The sequence below is a fragment of the Sceloporus occidentalis genome, unplaced genomic scaffold, assembly GCF_023333645.1.
Source record: "Sceloporus occidentalis isolate IW3139 unplaced genomic scaffold, rSceOcc1.0.p SCAF_205, whole genome shotgun sequence".
Taxonomy (NCBI): Eukaryota; Metazoa; Chordata; class Lepidosauria; order Squamata; family Phrynosomatidae; genus Sceloporus; species Sceloporus occidentalis.
In genome coordinates this window covers 669,175-690,733 of record NW_028317185.1, presented here as the reverse complement: position 1 = coordinate 690,733, position 21,559 = coordinate 669,175, and the positions used below count along the sequence as shown (strand labels likewise).

General features: G+C 44.8%; 1 protein-coding gene across 3 annotated transcripts in view; it reads right to left on the bottom strand.

Moving 5' to 3' along the window:
- Positions 1 to 1,285: 1,285 nt before the first annotated feature.
- The window catches only part of LOC149277927 (dynamin-2-like), a 32,584-nt gene continuing 12,310 nt past the window's right edge, over positions 1,286 to 21,559 (bottom strand). Inside the window, exons 4-22 of one of the 3 annotated variants that reach the window (XM_089502596.1) lie at positions 21,207 to 21,410; positions 20,387 to 20,485; positions 19,918 to 20,078; positions 19,568 to 19,710; positions 18,550 to 18,685; positions 18,056 to 18,123; positions 17,806 to 17,944; positions 12,037 to 12,123; positions 11,722 to 11,792; positions 9,915 to 9,941; positions 9,227 to 9,278; positions 8,447 to 8,458; positions 6,812 to 6,925; positions 4,664 to 4,773; positions 3,986 to 4,108; positions 3,507 to 3,663; positions 2,878 to 3,113; positions 2,352 to 2,603; positions 1,286 to 1,355 (exon numbers count right to left, since the gene is read on the bottom strand). In XM_089502596.1, the coding sequence (XP_089358722.1) occupies positions 1,286 to 1,355; positions 2,352 to 2,603; positions 2,878 to 3,113; positions 3,507 to 3,663; positions 3,986 to 4,108; positions 4,664 to 4,773; positions 6,812 to 6,925; positions 8,447 to 8,458; positions 9,227 to 9,278; positions 9,915 to 9,941; positions 11,722 to 11,792; positions 12,037 to 12,123; positions 17,806 to 17,944; positions 18,056 to 18,123; positions 18,550 to 18,685; positions 19,568 to 19,710; positions 19,918 to 20,078; positions 20,387 to 20,485; positions 21,207 to 21,410 (2,261 nt within the window). Of the gene's footprint in view, positions 1,356 to 2,351; positions 2,604 to 2,877; positions 3,114 to 3,506; positions 3,666 to 3,985; positions 4,109 to 4,663; positions 4,774 to 6,811; positions 6,926 to 8,446; positions 8,459 to 9,226; positions 9,279 to 9,914; positions 9,942 to 11,721; positions 11,793 to 12,036; positions 12,124 to 17,805; positions 17,945 to 18,055; positions 18,124 to 18,549; positions 18,686 to 19,567; positions 19,711 to 19,917; positions 20,079 to 20,386; positions 20,486 to 21,206; positions 21,411 to 21,559 lie in introns of all 3 variants that reach the window. The other 2 variants (XM_089502597.1, XM_089502598.1) reach the window with 2 other exon arrangements.

Genomic DNA, 21,559 nt, shown 5'->3' with positions numbered 1-21,559 from the left:
GCGCTCTTCATCCCAACCAGGAGGACCATGCAACATTATTAACTCTGCGGGTTCCTGAAAAGCGCCGTACGACTTTGTCTTCGGTTCCACTAGCAAACCGCAACGTCCACCCCCTATCATCGGCATAAAGGCACTGATTAAGGAGAAAACCACTAAATCATGGATAGAGGTTTTTTTTGTTCATTGTTAAGTACATCGGAAAACGAATGCAAAGTCTTAAAGATCTCAAAAAAAACAAAATAAAAAACACTGTACATAATTCGATAGGAACAGAAGCGGGATAGTAAATTCTACACAGGTAGAAAGCACTTAAATACTAAAAGGCGGATAAATAGAGGCCCTGCATCTTGTATATTACATACAATTGAATGTTTTTTCTTGCGGAAATTACACATTTTTTTACTCCATTTTTCTTTAACCCTGCATTCTTTTTCTCGTCGGCTTCTGTCAACGTGACCTTTAATGGTATAGAAATAGACTTTAGTGCCGGATTATCTCGACTACATAAAAAAAAAAAAAAAAGAAATCAGTTTCTTCTTATAGGACAGTGGGGGGGGGGATCTGCCATTTCGATAACGCTGAAGAATTGGGAAGCAGCGGACATCCGAGTCGAACATTTATTATATATATATATATATATATATATATATATATATATATATATATATATATATATATATATATATATATATATATATATATATATATATATATATATATATATATATATATCGGCGGGGGGGGGTACGGGAGATCAGATCGGGGGAGCCCTTCTGCAGCTGAAATAATGGATGAAACGTAGCAAAATCTAAGAACAGATTTTTGTATTTTCTTTTTTGCAGAATTGCTTGTTTTTATACGTAACGGACAGTTTTGGATGCGCCATTACTGAATTAAAAGAAGGTAAGAAAGTCTAAGTTTCCTGCAATTTAAGCAAATTTCCGTCCCCTACTATGTCGTCGCTCTACAAAATGGCAGCTTCTTCGGTTCAGTCTAAAAACGTGCTTTTGTCCTCGGAGCGAACGTGCCCCGCGGTTAAACGGCTCTCTGTATTAATAATTATTCTCTCTTTTTTTTTTTTACGGGTTTGACGAATCAAAAAAGTCTATTTCTATGGAAGTGGTCAGGAGCGACGTGTGGCGCAGGGCATCGAGCCGGATGGACACTGTGTCTGTGAGAGGGGAGACAGGAGCGCGCCCCGTGTTTAATCCCGTCTCTCCCTCATCCCACACAGAAAACTGCAGAGCTGTGATCTCTAACGGCCCCCAGTGGCCCCTCTCCGCTCTTAGTCTAACAAAGAGGGCTCCGCCGGTCGGATTATGGTTGGCCTGTTTGGGGCGGCGGGAGGTCTCCGGCTGCAAAAACGAAGAGAGTGGGGGGTGAGACAGCTCAGGTGAAGTGGGCAAAGAAACGGGGTCATCCGCGAGCGCCGCGTACCAGGAGTCAAAGACGCTTAAAGCAATGGCTGGTATCCTACCGCTGATTTACAAAACACTTATTCGGGGCACTGCATTGATTAACAGTCTCATAAAGGCTTGGCAAAAAGCTGTAGCTCACCGGCCATTGCAGAAATACAAGTCACAAGTCACATGACGCCAGTCAGGCACATAGCATCGTGGGAGTCGTAGTTCAAGGCTATCTTAACTCCAATTAGAAATAGGCTACTCGTAGGTCTCACAATTATTAACTGAGACACTAATAATAAATAATAATAAATGGTTTTATAGCCTGCTGAATAAATTATCTGCGTCTTTACACCACTGGCGTCCTACAGCGCGGCAATGTTTCCTATCGGTAGGTTTATTCTCAGGATGACCGTCAGCGCTGTATGTATATTACTTCACAAAGTTTAAAAAGGTGCTTTTATACCAATGGCCTGTTTTCATGGATTGGGAAATTCCACCGATTACTATGCACCAGAGCTGCTTTTATATTATATAGATATTATATTTAAATATATGTATAAAACTCGGCTAAGCAATATACATACAGCATTGTTAGGCTGTTCTAAGAGTAAACGGACCGACTTGGAGATTTAAGCTTTATGGGAATTTTGATATAGGGCGACATGCGGGTTACTAAAGCAGCAGCAGGCGGTACAGTATAGAGACGAGGCGTTACAAAGGGGAAGATGCTGGATATAAGGGTAAAATTAAGCGGTGAAGATGGCACGATTAAACGGGATACAATGTCCATCCCAGCTGTACGGAGATGATGCGTTATTAAAGGGCAGCATGCGTATAACATAATTATAATATTTCCTAGCTGCGTAACGATAACGCGGGATAACGTGCAGATTATCGGCGCCCAGAATTAACTGGACCGTTACATGGCGGCACAGAAGTCCTTACCTGGGCACACCGGGGGGCACGCCGGGTGGAATGCGGGCAGGCCGAGATGGAATCTGTGGGGGTGCAGCGAAAGGGTCATTGTTAGCAGCAAAGGGCCCTTGGGGACCTGGGCGGGAGGGGATAGGTGGGGCCACGAAGCTGGAACCGCCGGCAGGCACTGGAATAAGCGGGGGGCCCGGAGTCGGACCCCGGACTGCAGGGGGGCGGCTGGGGGGGAGGATGGTGGAGACAGGCCTCCGTTGCATGTTTGGGCTGAAAAAGAAAGAAAAAGACCAAAACACCGCTAAATTAAAAATGAACAAAACCCATGTACAAGACAGAAGTTTTTTTTCCTTCTTCAAAAGGCAAATAAATAAAACATTACTTCCTATTTGATATAAAAACGATTAACCCTTCAATGGGGCCGATGACAGAAACTGCTAAAGCTTATGAAGAATTGCAGATCCGCTAAGGTTTATTTGCCTAATAGCAGCGAGAGCGAGGAATGGTTTTGTTTTAGCGGAGCACGTTGGCTTCTCGCACCCACCTGTGTCCGCTGCTGGAGTTGTGCAGCCAGCCGTCATCCACCGGCGGCGGCACCGGAGTGGTTATGGTGCTGGTGCTGATGTCCCCGATGATCTTCAGAGCCTCCTTCAGCGCGTGGTACATCCTCAGCATCTCATCGCGCCGCTGAGCCTGATCCGCGGACTCCTCCATCAGGCTGTTCTGATCGGAAGAGGAGTAGAGGTACGCCAGGAGCTCAGAGTGAATGAAATCTTTTGCCTGCGCATCAAAAATAAAAGTATCAAGAAATGTCCGAGGCATCCTTAACTGCTGCTTAATTAACCAGTTAGAGATTGTACCCAGATAGACAGATCTGTGAGAAAGTGGTCCAATGGCAAGATGCATATTATATATAAAACCCACCTCTGGGACACATTAACCAGGTGATCAGGACTGGTATTTGTATACAAAAACTTATAGAACAGCTCACTTTACTCACACAGATCCATCTTGAATATAAACGCTAATATCAATCATCTCTCGTGGGATGGCCAACGCACGTGCCATCTTCTGCTAAGACTACCTCCATTCCACAGGTCAACAAGGAGCTTACTTAGTGCCGTTCTCATCAAGGAAAGGTCAGGAGGTTCGCTAAGCCAAAGGCCAACTCACGTTATTGATCATCAGGTGCATTATGGTCTTTGGCATGAGGTCACGGATGGACTTGTTGATGATTGTCATGTAGGAATCCACAAGGTTTCGGATGGTCTCCACCTGCCTCTCCAGTTGGGGGTCCATGGAGAATGTGTTTTCCTGGACATCATCATCAGTCTAGGAGGGGGAAAAAAAAGGTTAATTCCGTTATATCTGTCTGATGGGGAGCTCAGAGACTGTGCCAGCATGCTGCAGATACACATTGATGCATTCCCCAAGCAGACCTGACCACTTCACCCCAAACGTACATAATATACACAGCCCTCGCACTCCGATAGATGATAAGGTGCCGATATACATGCATTACAGCAGGAGAGAAAGGCTTAACGCGTTTCGCGCCCAAGATGGGCTCTCTTACTCATCTCAGACGCGAAACGCGTTACGCCGTTTGTGTTCTCTCCATGGTCAAACAGAAGGAGGGTGAAGGTCTCCCCCATTTGATGGTCACCTGGTCTTTTTCGGGGTAGACTCCGGCCCGAAGGAATGATGCTTTCCAGCTGTCTACATCCTCCTGGGAGTCGCAGGCCAGCTCGATCTGCCGCAAATCTTTATACACGTTCCTGAAAGCAGCGGCAGGGAAGGTAGAGGTTAAAACACAAGTCGGGAGGCAACGAGAGGCAAGACCTCATCACACACCAATCTGATCACTCTACTCGGCCTAGAGAAACCCCAACGAAGAGAAATTAGTTTAACAAAAACATAATTTCAACCCCAAGCGCATTCATGGATTTCCTTCGGAGTGAAGAACTTATTGCAAATTTTTTGGGGACAATCCTGGCTGAGGGACTTTTTTTTTGGTCTTCTAGAAGGCTTGAAACTTGACCGACTGTGTGGTTTTGCCTCGTAAACCCTCTTCTACGACCTCTAATGTTAATATCGCATCTGTAAATTAAATCAAGCACAGCTTTCGCGTAAAAGGCCGTCGCTTCTCACTTCTCGTCAAGGACTCGTTCGGCGCTTTGCTGGAGGCCACTTTGGCAGAGAAAGAGTTAACCCCGTACCTTTTTTTTTAGGGAAATAAACACAGTCCTGCGCTCTTGTCCCTGTCACTCAAAGGGTTAAAACGAAACAATGATTTGCCTATCCTGGTTCTTCATGCCCCGCTAGATCCTCACCTCTGTTCTGTGTTGAAGATGCCAAAGATGTGTTTGTTGGACATGAAGCCCTTCTCCACGTCCCGTATCTTCAGGTTGTCTAGCGGCAGCATGTACTTCTTCTCTTTCTCCTGTAGGGGGCGATGACCGGTAGAGTTTAGCGGGATGAAGTCATGTACCGGAGGGGGGCGGGGGGGTTATGGCTACAGACACAGAGGCTTTGTTGTTATCTCCATCATTGTGACTCACAACCAGAACGAGACAGACTTAACGAGGAAACCCAACAAGGTAAAGGATCAGACATTCTAAAAATCACACAAAAAGCGGATATTTGCTTTATTGGCCTCGGAAAACAGTCTAGAAAAGTTATCCAGCGTTCGTCACACCCGGAGACATCAAGGCACAAAGCTTTTGAGGGTCTCCTTCTCTAGAACCGAAGAGCCCCTCTTAATGTGCCATAAGATCTTATAACGTTGCAGAAAAATGCCCACATTAATAATAAATAAATAATAATAATAATACATGAGAATGTATGCCGACCCACTATAATTTATTTCCTAAACTTGGGGTTTGGCGACTCTGGCGAACTACAATGCCTTTGATCCAGGGATGATGGGGTTGCTAGTCTTTCAAGTATATACAACTTATAAAGAATGAGGTCAACAAGCAGAGAAACAGAAACATAACGGGCATATTAGCGAAAAAGCCCCCGAATTCTTACAGTAGACAAAGTATTGCTGCATGTAACGGATGAAATAATGTATTGTAAATGCACAGGATTTTTTATTTTTTTTTGGGGGGGGATCAGACTCATTCACGACCGGATTCTTTGGGCTGCCGTGTTGGCATTTCCCGGCATCCGTGGACGGAGGGAGGGCAAAGGGTTAAAGAAAGAGTGCGAATCCTCGGGACAGGAAGGCAACATCTGGAACAGTTTAAGTGTCTGGGAGGATTTTTGGCCCGAGTCTGCTCTCCTTCCATACGGTGGGCGCTGGACGAGGAGCCCCCCAGGCCTCCTAACCCCTCCTCTCCCACTTCCTGCAAAGTCGCAAATGTGCCGCAGAAGCTCAGACGACTCGATGCCACGTCACCGCAGCCCAGAGACCCCCGGGCCGCGCGCGTGGCTGAGAAGAGAATACTCCCGAGAAGGGGCAGGAGGAGAGGACTCCAGGCGTGGAGGTAACGCACCGGGGGGCGCTCACATTAGGGATAAGGCAGCATTGAGGGCAGTGGATCCCAAAGCCGGACCCCGGGGCGCATCGACGGACCAGGCTTTTTTTTTTTTTTTGTAGTTACTAAACCCTGCCCCCCTGGTTGGGTGCCTTGAGATTTGGGTCGGGAACCACCGGTTTAGGGACGCGAGGGTCACAAAAAGCCACTGGGTAAGAATAAGAACACAGGGAAGGGTATTAGGGCACCATGATGGGGCATTGGTACGCCGGTGGCTTGGAGCACAGGGAGAAATTATAGACGTGATTGTGTTGGGGGCAGAAATTTAACTAAAAAAAAACCAGAATGCCTAGAAGGGGCATCGTTACAAATGATATGAGGGGGAAAATGAAAGAACAAAATTCCTAGCGTATAATTTTTTTCTTTTTTTTTTTTTTTTCTTTTGAAGTTTGGGGAGATTCATGAAAACTAAAAATGAGAAGATTTATGCTTTAAATAGATCTGTAAAGGAAGCCCGGGGTGACGGCGAAGATCCCACAAGGCGGTGAGCCGAGGAAGCTGGAGTCGCGATCCCACAAAGAAAACTCTGGAGGATTTCAAAGACGGCTGTCCCAGTTCCCCCAGTGTTCAGACTACGTGTTCGTTGAACAGAAGCCTGAACAGTAGTCTACACACTGGTTAAACTGGGACGGACAGCGACGGGGACAGACAGATCAACACGATCCAACAATGGTGTGTGTGTGTGTGTGTGTATGTGTATATATATATATATATATATATATATATATATATATATATATTGCGTGGCTATAGAGGGGGCTACGGTCACTAAGGTAAGGGGGAGGGGGAAACAAATTACAATGTTGGCACTCAAATGGGCTAAGTGTAAAAATGCGTGTGTAAAAGTGGCAAACTGTTCTATTTCAGCTAAATTCCTGTACATGCGAGTGCGAAGATCAATAATAAAATAAATAATAAAACACATAATAAAATACATACTTCTTCATCCTTGTACCAGGACAGCGACTCGGCCGTGAGGATAAACCAGTACTCCTTGGAGCCTCCTTTCATTATGCTGATGTTATTAATGGTTAGCCAGCCTCTTCGGATGACCTGTAAAGGGGGGAAAAGAGGGGCAGAAAGGTGGGAGATGGGGGGCGGGGGGGAGACAAGTGGAGGAACATCAAGGCAGGCCGGGTACTACCACATATACCCAAAATATACTTCAAATTATTTTTGTACACCAGAACCGAAAGGGAAGGCACAAGCAGAGCGCGGACACCTCGGCAAGTGTGAAACCCGCAAGAGAATTTGAGAGAACCGATTCAATTGACTATGAAACTCCGATTGGAGGGCATCCGGAGCGCAAAACCAGAGAGAAAACATATACCTTTTGGATTACCATGGCAACCAATTATTGCCCTGGATCTGAATGGGTCATTGAGAGTCAGTAGGGGGGGGGGGGGGGATCTTTAGAAATCAAAGAAATTCACGATACGAGTGACCAAATCGCAAACGCAGCCAGCGGGTAAGTCGCGCTATTCTAGTGAATCGTAGTACAGGACAGCGAGGAAAAGCCAAGGGTTAATGACGCCATGATCTGAACTCCGAGCACCGACAAGACAGTGTTCTAATTTCAGGGGAAGGAAACCACGCTTCGCACACATTCACAAATGAAATATTATATTATATTAATTTAACATTCTATAGTGAAATCCTCACTGGGATGCTTAAAATAAAATTGACTAAAAAAATCAAGTAAAGTCATAAAGCATCAGCTCAGTGCGGTGCCTAAGGTGGGAAAGTCACCCAAAATACCACATGACTGATATCAATGGCCGCCTCCAGGTCTGCAGATAAAGGGAGTTTATTGGAGCAAAACGAGAAAACCAGGTTTCTGTTGATGCCCTCGTTGGGGGTGATTACTGGATACAGCGCTGGAGGGGGGTATATTACTGTATACAGCGCTAGAGGGGGGTATATTACTGTATACAGCGCTAGAGGGGGGTTATTACTGTATACAGCGCTGGAGGGGGGGGGTTATTACTGTATACAGCGCTGTATTTAATGCTCAAAATGTGTATTTTCCATGGGACTACCTCTAACAGGCTAGGGGCGTACAGTTAACATTTTATCTAAGTGGAACAGCACCTTTAATAGGAACCCTCTCATGCAATTATATGGGAGCTGCCATCTTGCTAGAGCATCCCGGGGTTTAAAACGTCACCTCTGTCACAAGAACGGCTTTACAGAAGGCGCTCTCTGGTGCTGGAGGTTCATACGGGGACTGCTAAAAAAAACAGCGCGCAGAATACAGGAAGTAGGCTGCAACTTCCTGCTTGTGCCGCCGGCAGGTTTCCCAAGCAGCCTTGCGCAAGGGATCACGGTAAACAAGGTAACAAGGCTGAGAGGTAGACAAGGACCCTATAATGGAACTTTTATTTTTTATTTTTTCCCTAAAACGTAAAAAATTCATTGAACCAATAAGATGATTCTCTTACCTAGGAATACAAGTCTTAAGCAAATGTAAAAAAAAAAAATTCTTTTTTGGGGTTTTTTTTTTTTTTTTGTTTGAAGTTGGTTTCCTTTCTCTGACTAGCTACGGGGTTATTCACACAGTTAGAGGGTACTTACCAAAATCTCCCCCTGAATACAGAATAAGGAGCCGCAAGATTAGGCAGATATATAGATCGGAAACAGTTTGGGGGTAGGGATGGAAATTTATGACAAAAAAAAAAATAGTAAAGGGAGAAAATTAGGAGAGAGAGTGGGGGGGTAAAGAATAAACAGAGTAAGAGAAGCAAATGAGAAAGAAGGGAGAAAAATTACATGCAATTAATAAGACTGTTAATAATAAATTTCCCATTAACCCCCCGGGTGCCAGCAGGATAACAAAAGCATAAAGATGCACCCTTTTCTTTTAGCACCCCCCCCAAAAAATAAATAAAAAAAAGTAATTTCCAAATTATTCCCAATTCATGCCGATTTCTGTATTAATAATACGCACGTGCATGCTGTGCGAAAAACAGATCGTAGCTTTAACAACGCCTTAGAAAACGTATATAAGAGAAGATCAGTCACGGGAGAGACAGAGAGAGAGGGGGGAAGGTTAGCCTGTGGGCTGGAGGGACTTCTACCGACGCAGGCTTGAGGTATGACATGTATATCGCATCATATGCAATTAATAACATTAAAAGCAGATATTTAAGTAGAACAAGAAGGGCACCTAAACATTAACTATGACTGCGGCACCATGAATCTTAGTACAGAGAGGGGTCTTGAGTGAAGCGGGGGGGGGGGGGGCATCAGGTTGGTGATGGGCCTTCAGGGGCAACAGTGGCAGTAACATCCGGCGACCGCCACGAACAGCATACAAGGTACAACAGTGATGGCATCGGCCCTGGGGAGCTTTACCTGGTTAGGAATCGCCCTCTTTTTGTTAAGCTGGGTGCTCCTCTGTTGTGCGCTGGAAGAGAAGGAAGCAGAAATTGTTAAAAGACCAAACAAACACACACCTGTATACCGCACCCGGCACGAGAAAAGGAGCCACACGCATCGGTTCTGGGGTCTACTCTCTAAAATAACGCTACAGAGCCTGCATGTGCTCAGACAGCAGCTCCAATACTTAAAGTGGAGAATTTATGCGAGTTGCAGGCGAGGTCATGCAAACTGGGACGTTCTATTCAACTCCACACGCTAACTTTACCGCAACTCGCATACATTTTCAATTCAATGAAGGAAATTTTTTTTTAAAAAACCACAACAAAAGCAACCTTTTAATAAAACATTTAAAAAAAAAATGGGTCGGCAGTATTAATCAGAGCTAAACCAGGGAGTGCTCCCCCGCTCCAGCTGGGGGCTGAAATAACAAACCCTGGACCGATCTCTCCTTTCACCGCACCGTGCGGGTAGGAAGTCTTTACTCGCATATCGGGGTTTATTGACTAGAAGCCCGCAGGAGAGTTGCAGTTTGAAGTTGCCGATAACGCTATACATTGGTTGTGACACACACACAGTCGTTCTAACGCAACAAAGTCTACGGTGCGCGACGCGATACAAACGTGTGAATTCCCGCAGCGGTAGGCATCTGCTGGATACGCACCCTGGGATGAGTTGCTCGGTGAAACAGCTGAGATGTGGCAGAATGGGGGGAAGGAGGCGGTGATCGTGAGGACGCACAGAGAGAGAGAGAGGAGTGCGGGTCAGAAGAGACAGCGAGAAGAAAAACAGGAGAGAAGTTACCGAGAGAGGCGCAAACTGCGGAGAGGAACGACGGGGCGGCCCCCAGGGTGCACTGGTGTTAGGCGAGCAGGGTTACACACAAAACATGCAGTGGAACGAGGGACTCACAACAAGCCACACGGGGCAGTTATGCTGTATCAGAGACGGCCACCCCAACAGGGGCAATGAACACCACGGCAGTCAGAGAGCCAACCACCCCCCCCTTGGCCAAACATGGAAGAGCATGCAAAAAACGCACCTCCTTCAGACCCGCGCATGCTTACCACATCTATTTAAAAGGAAAGGGTCACTCTCTCTGCCTTGTCACTAAACTCAAGTGCTAAAACGTTAACCCGTGCCAAAGGGAGACACAACTAGAATATCCTTACAAACACTGCCTGGACCAATCGGCTGCCACCGGAGAGCGACATTAACGTTACCACCCAGATCTGGAAGACAGGAGCTTAAAGGGACAGTTTAATGCCCCTGGGCTTTCCCACTGCAGAAGAATGCATATTAAGCACTCTGCGGACCACAAAACGAAGCACTTATCTTGCACGCCGCTCCCTGCAGCGCTCCCGGAGCTGGCACTGGAGCGGACTGGCGGTAAGTATATCACGCGCAGGTACATGTGTCGGCCAAACGCATCCGCGCGAATTCTGCACAACACCCCCACATGGATTTACAAAAGCGACAGCCAGGACATTTAATGGCACCACGCAGCTTTTATGTGCTTTAAAGTGCATGTGATGGCTGGCGTGTCCCTTTAAGCGGCTGCACCTATGCTATACACGGGTAATTTATACGGGTTTATTTAGTAAACTGAGCTGTACGTTCGGCAGGATTTGGGAAACATCTACTTAATGCCGCAAACTGCACCTATGATTATTTCTCAGCTAGTTTAACAGCGTAACGAATTGCGACGTAAAGCCTTTCGGTACGCGCCGGCCCGTGGAAAGAGAATCTCAAGCTTCAAGCCGTATATAATTTTTTTTCCCCCAAATACACAAATATAACGATTAACTCTTTAATGTAGTGACAGAGTGCAGGGCTTTTAACTTATGTAGGCATGGCTTGGTGCATATGTAAGCCACATGGCATGCGACGTCAACCCCTTACTTTGTAAAGAAATACGTATCCGCTCCAGTTTAAAATACACAATGCGTAACACTACTATATAATAATACTACTATATAATAATATAATCGTAACATGTCCTCGTTCATAATCTTCACCAGAAATAATCGACTCAAAGACGGGCACCGATGGGCAGAGAGCCTGAAAGTGTTTGTGATTAAGCCTTTCTTAGGAAGAATAAAGCTAGATATCGTCAAAAGTTATTCACTTAACATTCTACAGAGTATCTTTTTGTTAACCCTTTACTTTTGCCATCTCATTAAAAAAAAGTGTATAGGTAAAGGACTCTGCCATAAAGCAGACGTCGCCAATACGATCACACGATCATAGACCTGACTTCCTACAACTGTTTATTTTATTATAGGTTAAACGTAAAAATAATAAGATATCCAGCATAACGTATTGAGCTTGAAGTCATGATTTGGCACACGGATACCAGACATGCCCAGAAACATCTCCATGCAAATCGCTCTAGTTGTGTTGAGTTCAGGATGCCGGTCGGACATCACCCAGCAATGCCGTTCACTCTGCGGCCGAAACGCAAAACTTACTTGGCAAACCCAATGAAATCCTCATGGTTTGTGTTGATGTAGGACAACTCGATGTCTATGAGCAGAAGGATCTGAGAAAACAAAAGACAAAGAGTCCGGTCAGGGGGCATTAAGCCGACGATGATAGAAACACCAAATACCTTATTCAGCCTTCCCCCCCCCCCCCCCTTACCTTGTATTTAGGATAGCCTTACTATCCCTTTACTGTATTAACCTCTATTACTTCCGCTGGAAGGTGGGTCCATATAGCTACCATCCACTACATCTAAAACATCTGATTAAACCAATTAAACCAGCGCAGCTTGCCGGCATTACCTGGTCTTTTGTTTTTCCTTCTCTCTCCCGAATGTACGTTGTAATTATTCGCTCGGTCTCTTCTCTGAGTCTTGGGTAAGAAGCAAGCTATATATATATATATAAAAAAAAAAAATAAATAAAATAGCACGATTATTTTTTTGCAGTTACAAATTAAACAGGAATTAAAAGAGGGAACACTTAACGCATTGACAAATGTTTCTGAGCGACGAATGCTGGGAATATGTTACCACGCCATCACCGGCCCATGGGACTGCCAGTCTACTACGGGCAAAGAACATGCGTTAACGCGAATCGAGAATGAGGAGAGACCGCGGAATCCATGACTTTGGAAGAAAACATAAATACAATTCTCTAAAAAGCAGTCTGTATAACTTCGATACAAAACAGGTAGGATGGAGAATCTGTAAACACATTGTGGAAAAAACCTGCAGCTGAGGGTCATAAATGTTACTCTCCAGGGTCTTAAGCACGGCCCTCTGGGGCAATAAACCCCCGGAACACCGAATTTCACTAAACTGTTTTTGTGCAGAAAATAATCCAAAAAATAAAACCTGGCTCCCAATTACAGCCCTCGCCGGCTATACTTAGTGGGCCTTTAGGCTGTCAGCCCAAGTCCACGAAGTAGATCTCCCTGCCAGACCCAGCTAAGCCAGGCTCAGGAAAAACTCTGCAGAGAAAACACTCAGATCCAGGCAGGTAATGCCACGCTTAGCCACGTAATGCCACGCTAAGCTCATGGATCCTCATCCTCGCCCTGGGAGCTCAGAGGAACTTCTCAACCTCCTGCCTCCACACTCTCTTCGGGTTTAAATGCCCAGCACCTGTACCGATACCTGTACCTTCATACAAATACCCTTTTAACGCACGCGAGGAATCAGGTAGTTGACGCTATTAACTACCTCTATACCAGACGCATTTTACAAACAGATCCCGGGTGGAAACAAGTGTAAAGGAACAAAAGAAAACTCTGTGAGTTCTGCTTGGCTTTTGCAGTTGCATTTAGCTTGGACACACAAGCGAATCCTGAGCTGGGGCGAATCTCCTAAGGGACATCTCTAAGTGAGGAGTTACAAGCAAAGAAGGAGTTAAAAAGCAAGAAGGAGGGTAAAGTATAAATCCTTGTGATTGCATATACTATATTTATATATATTTTGCGCCTTACTGTCTGTTTTTGCCAGTTATTGGAGCTATCCCCATTGCCAAGATGTCCTCCATGTTTGACAATGCGGTCAGGTGTACATCTTGCTCAATGTATGCAATCCTTGATCAGCGCTTCGAGGGTGCATATTGCTGTGCGAGATGTGTGCGGGTTGCTCATTTGGAAGCACAAATCCTGAGTCTAGAGGAGCAACTGGCAACACTGAGATCTATTGACAACTTGGAGAGGAGTCTGCTGCTCACTGAGCAAGCTCTCTCGGGGGTAGAGGTGGGGGAGGATAGCGGGATGGAGGTACAGGACAGTCAGGCAGCTAGCTGGGTTACAGTTAGAAGGCGGGGTAGGGGGAAAAGCGCCAGGGAGGCTAGTCCTGATCTAGCACACCCCAACAAGTTTGCCCGGTTGGCAGATGAGGGGGATGTTAGTTCAGAGTTAGCAGTACTGCAGCAAGTCACTGCCTCTGACCACCAGAGGGGTGTCTGCTCCAGTAAGGAGGGAAGGAGGAGCGCAGGGCAGGCCAGACAGGTGCTGGTAGTGGGGGACTCAATTATTAGGGGGACAGACAGGGCGATCTGTCACAAAGACCGGGATCGCCGAACAGCGTGTTGTCTGCCTGGCGCTCGAGTTCGGCACATCGCGGATCGGGTTGACAGATTACTGGGAGGGGCTGGAGAAGACCCAGCAGTCATGGTGCACATTGGCACCAATGACAAAGTGAGAGGGAGGCGGAGTGTCCTTAAAAATGATTTCAGGGACTTAGGTAGCAAGCTTAAGGCAAGGACCTCCAAGGTAGTATTTTCTGAAATATTACCTGTACCACGTGCCACACCAGAGAGGCAGCGGGAGATTAGGGAGCTAAACAAGTGGCTCAGAAGCTGGTGTAGGAAGGAGGGGTTTGGGTTCATGGAGAACTGGGCCGACTTCTCTGTCGGATACAGGCTCTACGGTAGGGACGGGCTGCACCTCAATGGGGAGGGTGCAGCTGTGCTTGGGGAGAAGATGGTCAGAAGGGTGGAGGAGTGTTTAAACTAGGGAAAGGGGGGGAGGGAAACTACAATATAGAAGGGGAAGATAGTGTAGATAGAGAGCTGGGGCTTATAAATGTACCTGGGGGTGGAGCAGAGGGAGGGGTTAGAATAGTTAATAGGGATAGGCTTCATAGGGAAAAAAACCATACACCTCTAAATTGTATGCTTACTAATGCCAGAAGTCTGACCAATAAAACTGACGAACTGGAGTTAATAATGTCTGAAGAAAATTATGACATAGTGGGTATAACAGAGACATGGTTGGATGATAGCTATGACTGGGCGGTTAACATACAGGGGTATAGTCTATTCAGGAAGGATCGGAAAAAACGAAAAGGGGGAGGAGTTTGCCTTTATGTAAAGTCCAGCCTAAAGGCCACACTGCGGGAGAATATATGTGAGGGAAATGATAATGTGGAGTCATTATGGGTAGAAATATATGGAAAGAAAAATAATAAAATACTGATCGGGGTTTGCTATAAGCCACCAAATATAATGGAAGCAGCAGAAGATCAATTATTAAAGCAAATAAACAAGGCAGCAAATCACAATGAGGTGGATATTATGGGGGACTTTAACTATCCCGACATAAACTGGGAAACCGAGACCTGTGAATCTCATAAAGGAAACCGGTTTCTGACTATAAGTAAGGATAATTATCTGTCCCAAATGGTACAGGACCCGACCAGAGGGGGCGCCCTACTGGACTTAATATTAACCAACAGACCTGACAGAGTAACTAATGTGCAGGTCAGGGGGCATCTAGGAAATAGTGATCACAATATGATGCATTATAACTTGTCCTTCAATAAGGGAACTCTTAGAGGAGCCACAAGAACTATGCACTTTAGGAGGGCAAAGTTTGATCAACTAAGAGAAGCCCTTAACACTGTAAATTGGGAAAATGTCCTCAAAAACAAGAGTACAGACGCTCAATGGGAGATTTTTAAGAATATCTTAAATTCTCACTGTGAAAGGTACATACCGTATGGGAATAAAAGATTCAGGAACAAGAGAAAACCAATGTGGATAAATAAAAATGTAAAGGGGGTAATAAATGGCAAAAAAAAGGCATTTAAGCTACTAAAACAGGAAGGCAGTGAGGAAGCACTAAAAAGCTATCGGGAAAAAAATAAAATATGTAAAAATCAGATAAAAGCAGCAAAATTGGAGACAGAAAGACTCATTGCCAAAGAGAGTAAAACAAACCCCAAAATGTTCTTTAACTATATAAATAGTAAAAAGGTTAACAATGAAAGCGTTGGCCCCTTAAAAAGTAATGAGGGAGAAGTTATAGACGGGGATCAGGAAAAAGCTAATCTATTAAATATATTCTTCTGTGCTGTATTCACAGAGGAAAATGAAATGCCAGGTAATATACAGCAGGATGAGATAAATGCCCCAGTACATGTCACCTGTCTAACCCAGGAAGAAGTGCAGTGCCGCCTAAAAAAAATCAAAATAGACAAATCACCAGGTCCAGATGGCATTCACCCCCGCGTTCTAAGGGAGTTAAGTAATGTAATAGACAGACCCCTATTTCTAATATTCAAGGACTCTATAGTGACAGGGTCTGTTCCCCAGGACTGGCGCATAGCAAATGTTGTGCCAATATTCAAAAAGGGGACAAAAAGTGACCCGGGGAATTATAGGCCTGTTAGTTTAACTTCTGTTGTGTGTAAACTGTTTGAGGGTTTCCTAAGAGATGCTATTTTGGAGTATCTCAATGAAAATAAGTGTATGACTCCATATCAGCATGGGTTTACAAGGGATCGGTCCTGTCAAACTAACCTGATCAGCTTTTATGAGGAGGTGAGCTCAAGACTGGATCGGGGTGAATCGCTGGATGTCGTATATCTTGATTTTTCCAAAGCATTTGATACGGTGCCACATAAAAGGCTGGTACATAAAATGAGAATGCTTGGGCTGGGGGAGAATGTGTGTATGTGGGTAAGTAACTGGCTCAGTGATAGGAAACAGAGGGTGGTTATTAATGGTACATACTCTGAGTGGGTGACTGTTGCTAGTGGGGTACCACAGGGGTCAGTTTTGGGTCCTATTCTTTTTAATATATTTATTAATGACCTTGTAGAGGGATTGCATAGTAAAGTATCAATCTTTGCAGACGATACTAAGCTCTGTAACGTGGTTAACACAATAGAGGACAGCGCACGATTACAAATGGATCTGCATAGGTTGGAGGCTTGGGCTGGGATGTGGCAGATGAGGTTCAACACAGATAAATGTAAGGTTATGCACATGGGGAAGAAAAATCCAGGCTGGGAATATGTATTAAATGGGAAAACACTGGGGACGACTGACATGGAAAAGGACTTAGGAGTTTTAGTTAACAGTAAATTTACCTGTAGCGACCAGTGTCAGGCAGCTGCTGCTAAGGCAAATAAAATCATGGGGTGCATCAAAAGGGGCATAGATGCCCACGACAAGGAAATAATTCTACCCCTGTACAAGTCACTAGTCAGACCACACATGGAATACTGTGTACAGTACTGGGCACCAGTGTACAAGAAAGATATAGTGGAGCTGGAGAGGGTTCAAAGACGGGCAACCAGAGTAATAAGGGGAATGGGAGGACTACAGTACCCAGAAAGATTATCAGAATTGGGGTTATTTAGTTTGGAAAAAAGACGGCTTAGGGGGGACTTAATAACTATGTATAAATATATAAGGGGACAGTACAGAGATCACTCCCAGGACCTATTTATACCCAGGACTGTATCTATAACAAGGGGACATCCTCTACGGATGGAGGAAAGAAGGTTTCTACACCAGCACAGACGGGGGTTCTTTACAGTAAGAGCGGTGAGATTATGGAACTCTCTGCCAGAGGAAGTGGTGATGGTAAACTCAATAAAAGAGTTCAAAAGGAGCCTGGACGTGTTTCTTGAAAGCAATAATATTACAAGTTATGGATATTAGATTAATAGGGACAGAACGTTGATCCAGGGATTTATTCTGATTGCCATATTTGGAGTCGGGAAGGAATTTTCCCCCTGGTATGGGGCAATTGGCGTCTGCTTCATAAGGGTTTTTTGCCTTCCTCTGGATCAACACAGTAGGGACACAATATGTATATAGGTTGAACTTGATGGACTTTGGTCTTTTTTCAACCTTATGAACTATGTTACTATGTTACTATGTAATGTTGATGAGAGTAAAGATGTGGAGAGCAGGAGCACAACTGCGGAAGTTCTGAGAATATATACGGATCATTGTAAATCCGAGAACCTAATAAACACACGGGGCGCACATAGCCCGTTATATATATATATATATATATATATATATATATATATATATTTCCCGGACTTGGGTATGCCTGCATGCTCTATAAAATAAAGAAAAACAAATTTACTTTTACCCTTTACTTGGAAGAGGTGATCTCTGACCCAGAGATGTCATAAGTGAGGGCCAAGCAACAAAAACGAAAGGGAAAGCAGAGATTTGAAACAAAGTAAGACACAAGGGCACAGGCAAAAGGGTCAAATCACAGAGGGTATTTGTTTATTGCATTAGCGTCCGACGACTGACAAGACATTGAAAGGGGCAAGCGGGTCGTACCTTGCTGGTGCACTGCCGTATCGTGTTGATCAGCTCCTGAATGACGAGGTCCACGCACTTTATGCAGGGTTCCTTCAGCTTCACAACCTGCTTCTTTACGATGGCCTCAAAAGCCATATCCGGGGTGAACAGGCCCGTCCTGCGTCGGTAGAGAGGTTAGAAGAAGAAGAAAAAAAATGTCCGTCAGACTCAGACTTCATCCCAACGGTACCCAAAATAAAGATACCCCAGAACGCGTGCCTCTGCTGACCTCACACCGTGGATGTTCTTGATGGCGTAGCTAATTTCTCGCCGTAAATCCTTCTCGTCAAACTCCATCTTAACAGCAACAAAGAACACGGAATGAATCGGAGTGTTCTGGTCCCTTGAGTGCACACCGCTAACACGACTCTGAACCTTTTTACGTACGGCGTCAGTCTTTTGGTATGGAATATAGTGAGGGTTCTAGCCACTAGACATGACAGTCTAAAGCAGGAATTTAAATTGGCTCAAAACACTAAAGTTTGGACCCAGAAGGAAGCCGAGGAGATGATGTAGGACGTTTACAGAAGGAACATGATGTCCATGTGAGAAAGGGAGAAATCCTATTGTGACAATGCGGACAGAAGGTAGCTCTACAGCTTATAACTCTCGACTGCGGGACAATAGTACCCTGTTACGCCTATACTTCTGGATAAACAATGTCCTAGACACAGATGATGTGGTACAACAGAGGGACCAAAGAATATAATTAGAGTTAGTCACCTTCACAAGCTCAAAAGGGAACCGCTCATGGAATATTCGATTTATCCTGGCTCCTCCTGATAACTCAAGTGTATCCACCTGATCCCCAGAGCCCTCAATCCTCTTCTCAAAGTCCACCCCAAACTGCTGCACCATCCTGAAAACGTAGATAAGGGAAAGGTTAAGATGGGATCTTTGTCACCTAAAGTAAAGTATATATAAATGAATACGCAAGTAAACATATATATAAAAAAAAAAAAAATCTCTCTATATAGAATAGAACGATTCTGTATTTTGGGTTTCGAAAAAAGTTCTGGATTATATATGGTGGATAAGCAACGGCGATTCCCCTTCACCATAATATAATTGTTACACGCTCAGTCTGGGTGAAGTTCCCTCACATTATGGGAGTAAATGAATGGTAGGCCAGGCGATGATGAGGGTTGCGACAAAGTATCCGTACTGAGCCCTTATGCATTCCCTGCGACAGACAAGCAAACATTTAATCAGAGGTCATAATGTGGTGTCAATGGAAGGAGGGCTTTAAAGGGTCCTGATAACTCCATAGTAGGGCCAACAGGGCTGAGATCCTCTACTTGTTAATCCATTCTACAGAGGCACCGCCACACAGAGTAGCGCTACTTATGACTTTGGCTAAGTAGTTACAAAGTAACCCAGAAGTGTAAGATGAGGGTTCTCCGTCCAGCAGCCATGAATGACTTTGTGGCAGGCGTTCTCTGCGTTGCCCTTAAGTGCGCCCAACATTGCAAGGAGGCAGATTGGAATTATATTGGTAACAGATCGGTAAACCGAGTGCCAAAACAAGGTCTTTCTTATTCCACTTCCGATTCCGCAACCCAGCTGGGCACTCTAAGTAGAACCTGCATGAAGAAGACAACACTCTACGGCCCAGCAGAACCGGCTCATGTACCCTGTTCACTAATGGTAAGTGGGTACACGCCAACAACATCCGCATCTACATATCCTACGCTATACACCTCAGAGTAAAGCAGGAGGAAGGTCGCTCCCGGGCACTTACTGTAACAGGGCTTTGGTCTTCCTTGTTGGGTCGTCAGGCCGGAAATTCTTGTATTCCTCCACCTCCTTCTCCAGGGACAGGAGCTGACTTTGAAGTTTGCTGCGCAGCGCCGGCAGTGTGTCTCGGATGTGGTTCGTTAGTTGCTACATTGACAGGCGAGACAAAAGAATGGCAATTAACCCTTGCATATGCAGTTGAACGCCACCCAAAAAATGGGTAAACGTGTAAATCTACACGCAGATCTCACTCAAGGCGCTAGAAGCACGACTCACGTGGGCTTTTTGATTTGAAGCTAACACTTCTATCATGACCACCACAAGCCGGTGATGTGTTCTCTGGCTGCCGCTTACCTGGTTCAGTGTTTTCTGCAGGTGAGGGGTTCCCATTCGGTCTGCTATGTGTCTGTACGAGGGATGAGAAAGGAAAAACTTCCTCTCTGCCGCGAGAGCCGCTCGGATGTCCTTCTTCCCATCGATGTCCTTCTGGCTCCTGTTCACGACCCCAATATAGCCTGGGGACAAGAAAACAAAAACGGTTGACTTTGATGAAGAAATGCTTGGACGGGTCAAAGACCTTGTACATTTCATGATTGTTTATTATAATGGCTCTGGTGCATTGGTCTATAGTAACCAATGGAATGATGCAATGAGCATGAATATTCCATAGGTTGCTATGGCGATAAGACCACTTTTCAAAAACTTTGCCTAGAACTTATTATAGATCAACTATACGGAAACAAATAGGGAAAAAATCCTCATATCAGTGCAAAAAAATAAAAAGAAAAAAAGAAAACACCAAAAAAAAAAAACAACTTCATACCTCTTCTTAAAGGCAGCAGCTTATTTTCCAAGATGTCTCTCGCATCTGTGCCTTCATCCATTAAATCCAGCTTGGTTATAACACCAATAGTTCTTAGACCTGCACAAAAATACAAACAACATGAAATAACACAAATAGAACAAATATTCAAGTGACTTAATACTTAACAAAAGGCCAAAAATGTATATAAATAATACAAATAATGTAGAGATACAACAAATATTTGGATCCTTTATTTTATTAACAAGGCCCTTTATTATATTTTAAACTTGGAAGCAGGGCCCCTCTATATACACTGCTGTTCAAAAGTTTGGGGTCGCTTAGCAATGTTCTTGTTTTTGAAAGAAAAGCAAGTGTTGTCCATTAAAATAACATGGAATGGATCAGAAATCCAGCGCAGACGGCGTTAATGTTGTAAATGACTATTGTAGCTGGAGACGGCTGATTTATAATGGAATATTTTAATAGGTGTACAGAGGCCTTTTGTCATTCCGATCGCTTTTTAAAACAGTTTTTGCATAATGTTTACAGACAGCTGCATATTAGCCATTTGTACGAGTTCTCGCTCCCCAATCTACTAGACAAACACCCCGACTCCTTATCATACTGCCTGTGGGAAACAATAGAATGGCTCAGTCTTAATACACAGCTGGACACTCTGATTAATAAAAGTCAATGGAGGATCAGACTTCATTAGCATTGCCATAAAGCATCAGGTCAGTGTGGTGTTTGAGGTGGGAAAGGCACCCAAAATATCACAACTGACAACAAAGGCGGTCACAGCGAGGGGTATGTGCCGCTTTCGCCAGGTCTCGCTTACCTTGCGGATCCACCTCTTTTGACATTTTGAGGGCGTCCGAGTTGGCCAGGTCCGTGTTGGCCGGCGTCACAGCTAGGATCAGACAACTGTCTCGGCTAATAAACTGCAGGATCATATCCTTGATCTGGTACTCGATGTCCTGCGGCTGGTCGCCCACGGGGACTTTGGTGATACCCGGAAGGTCAATCAACGTCAGGTTCAGGACTAATTGAGGTAAAATGGATAACGTGAAACATTTGTAATGCGGCTCATAACAAACACTCTTCGCCCTTAAAATGAAACTACAGCAAGCTGTATGATATCTCCATATAGAATACTACGCCAGCAATACAGGAGTAATACCGATTGTGATA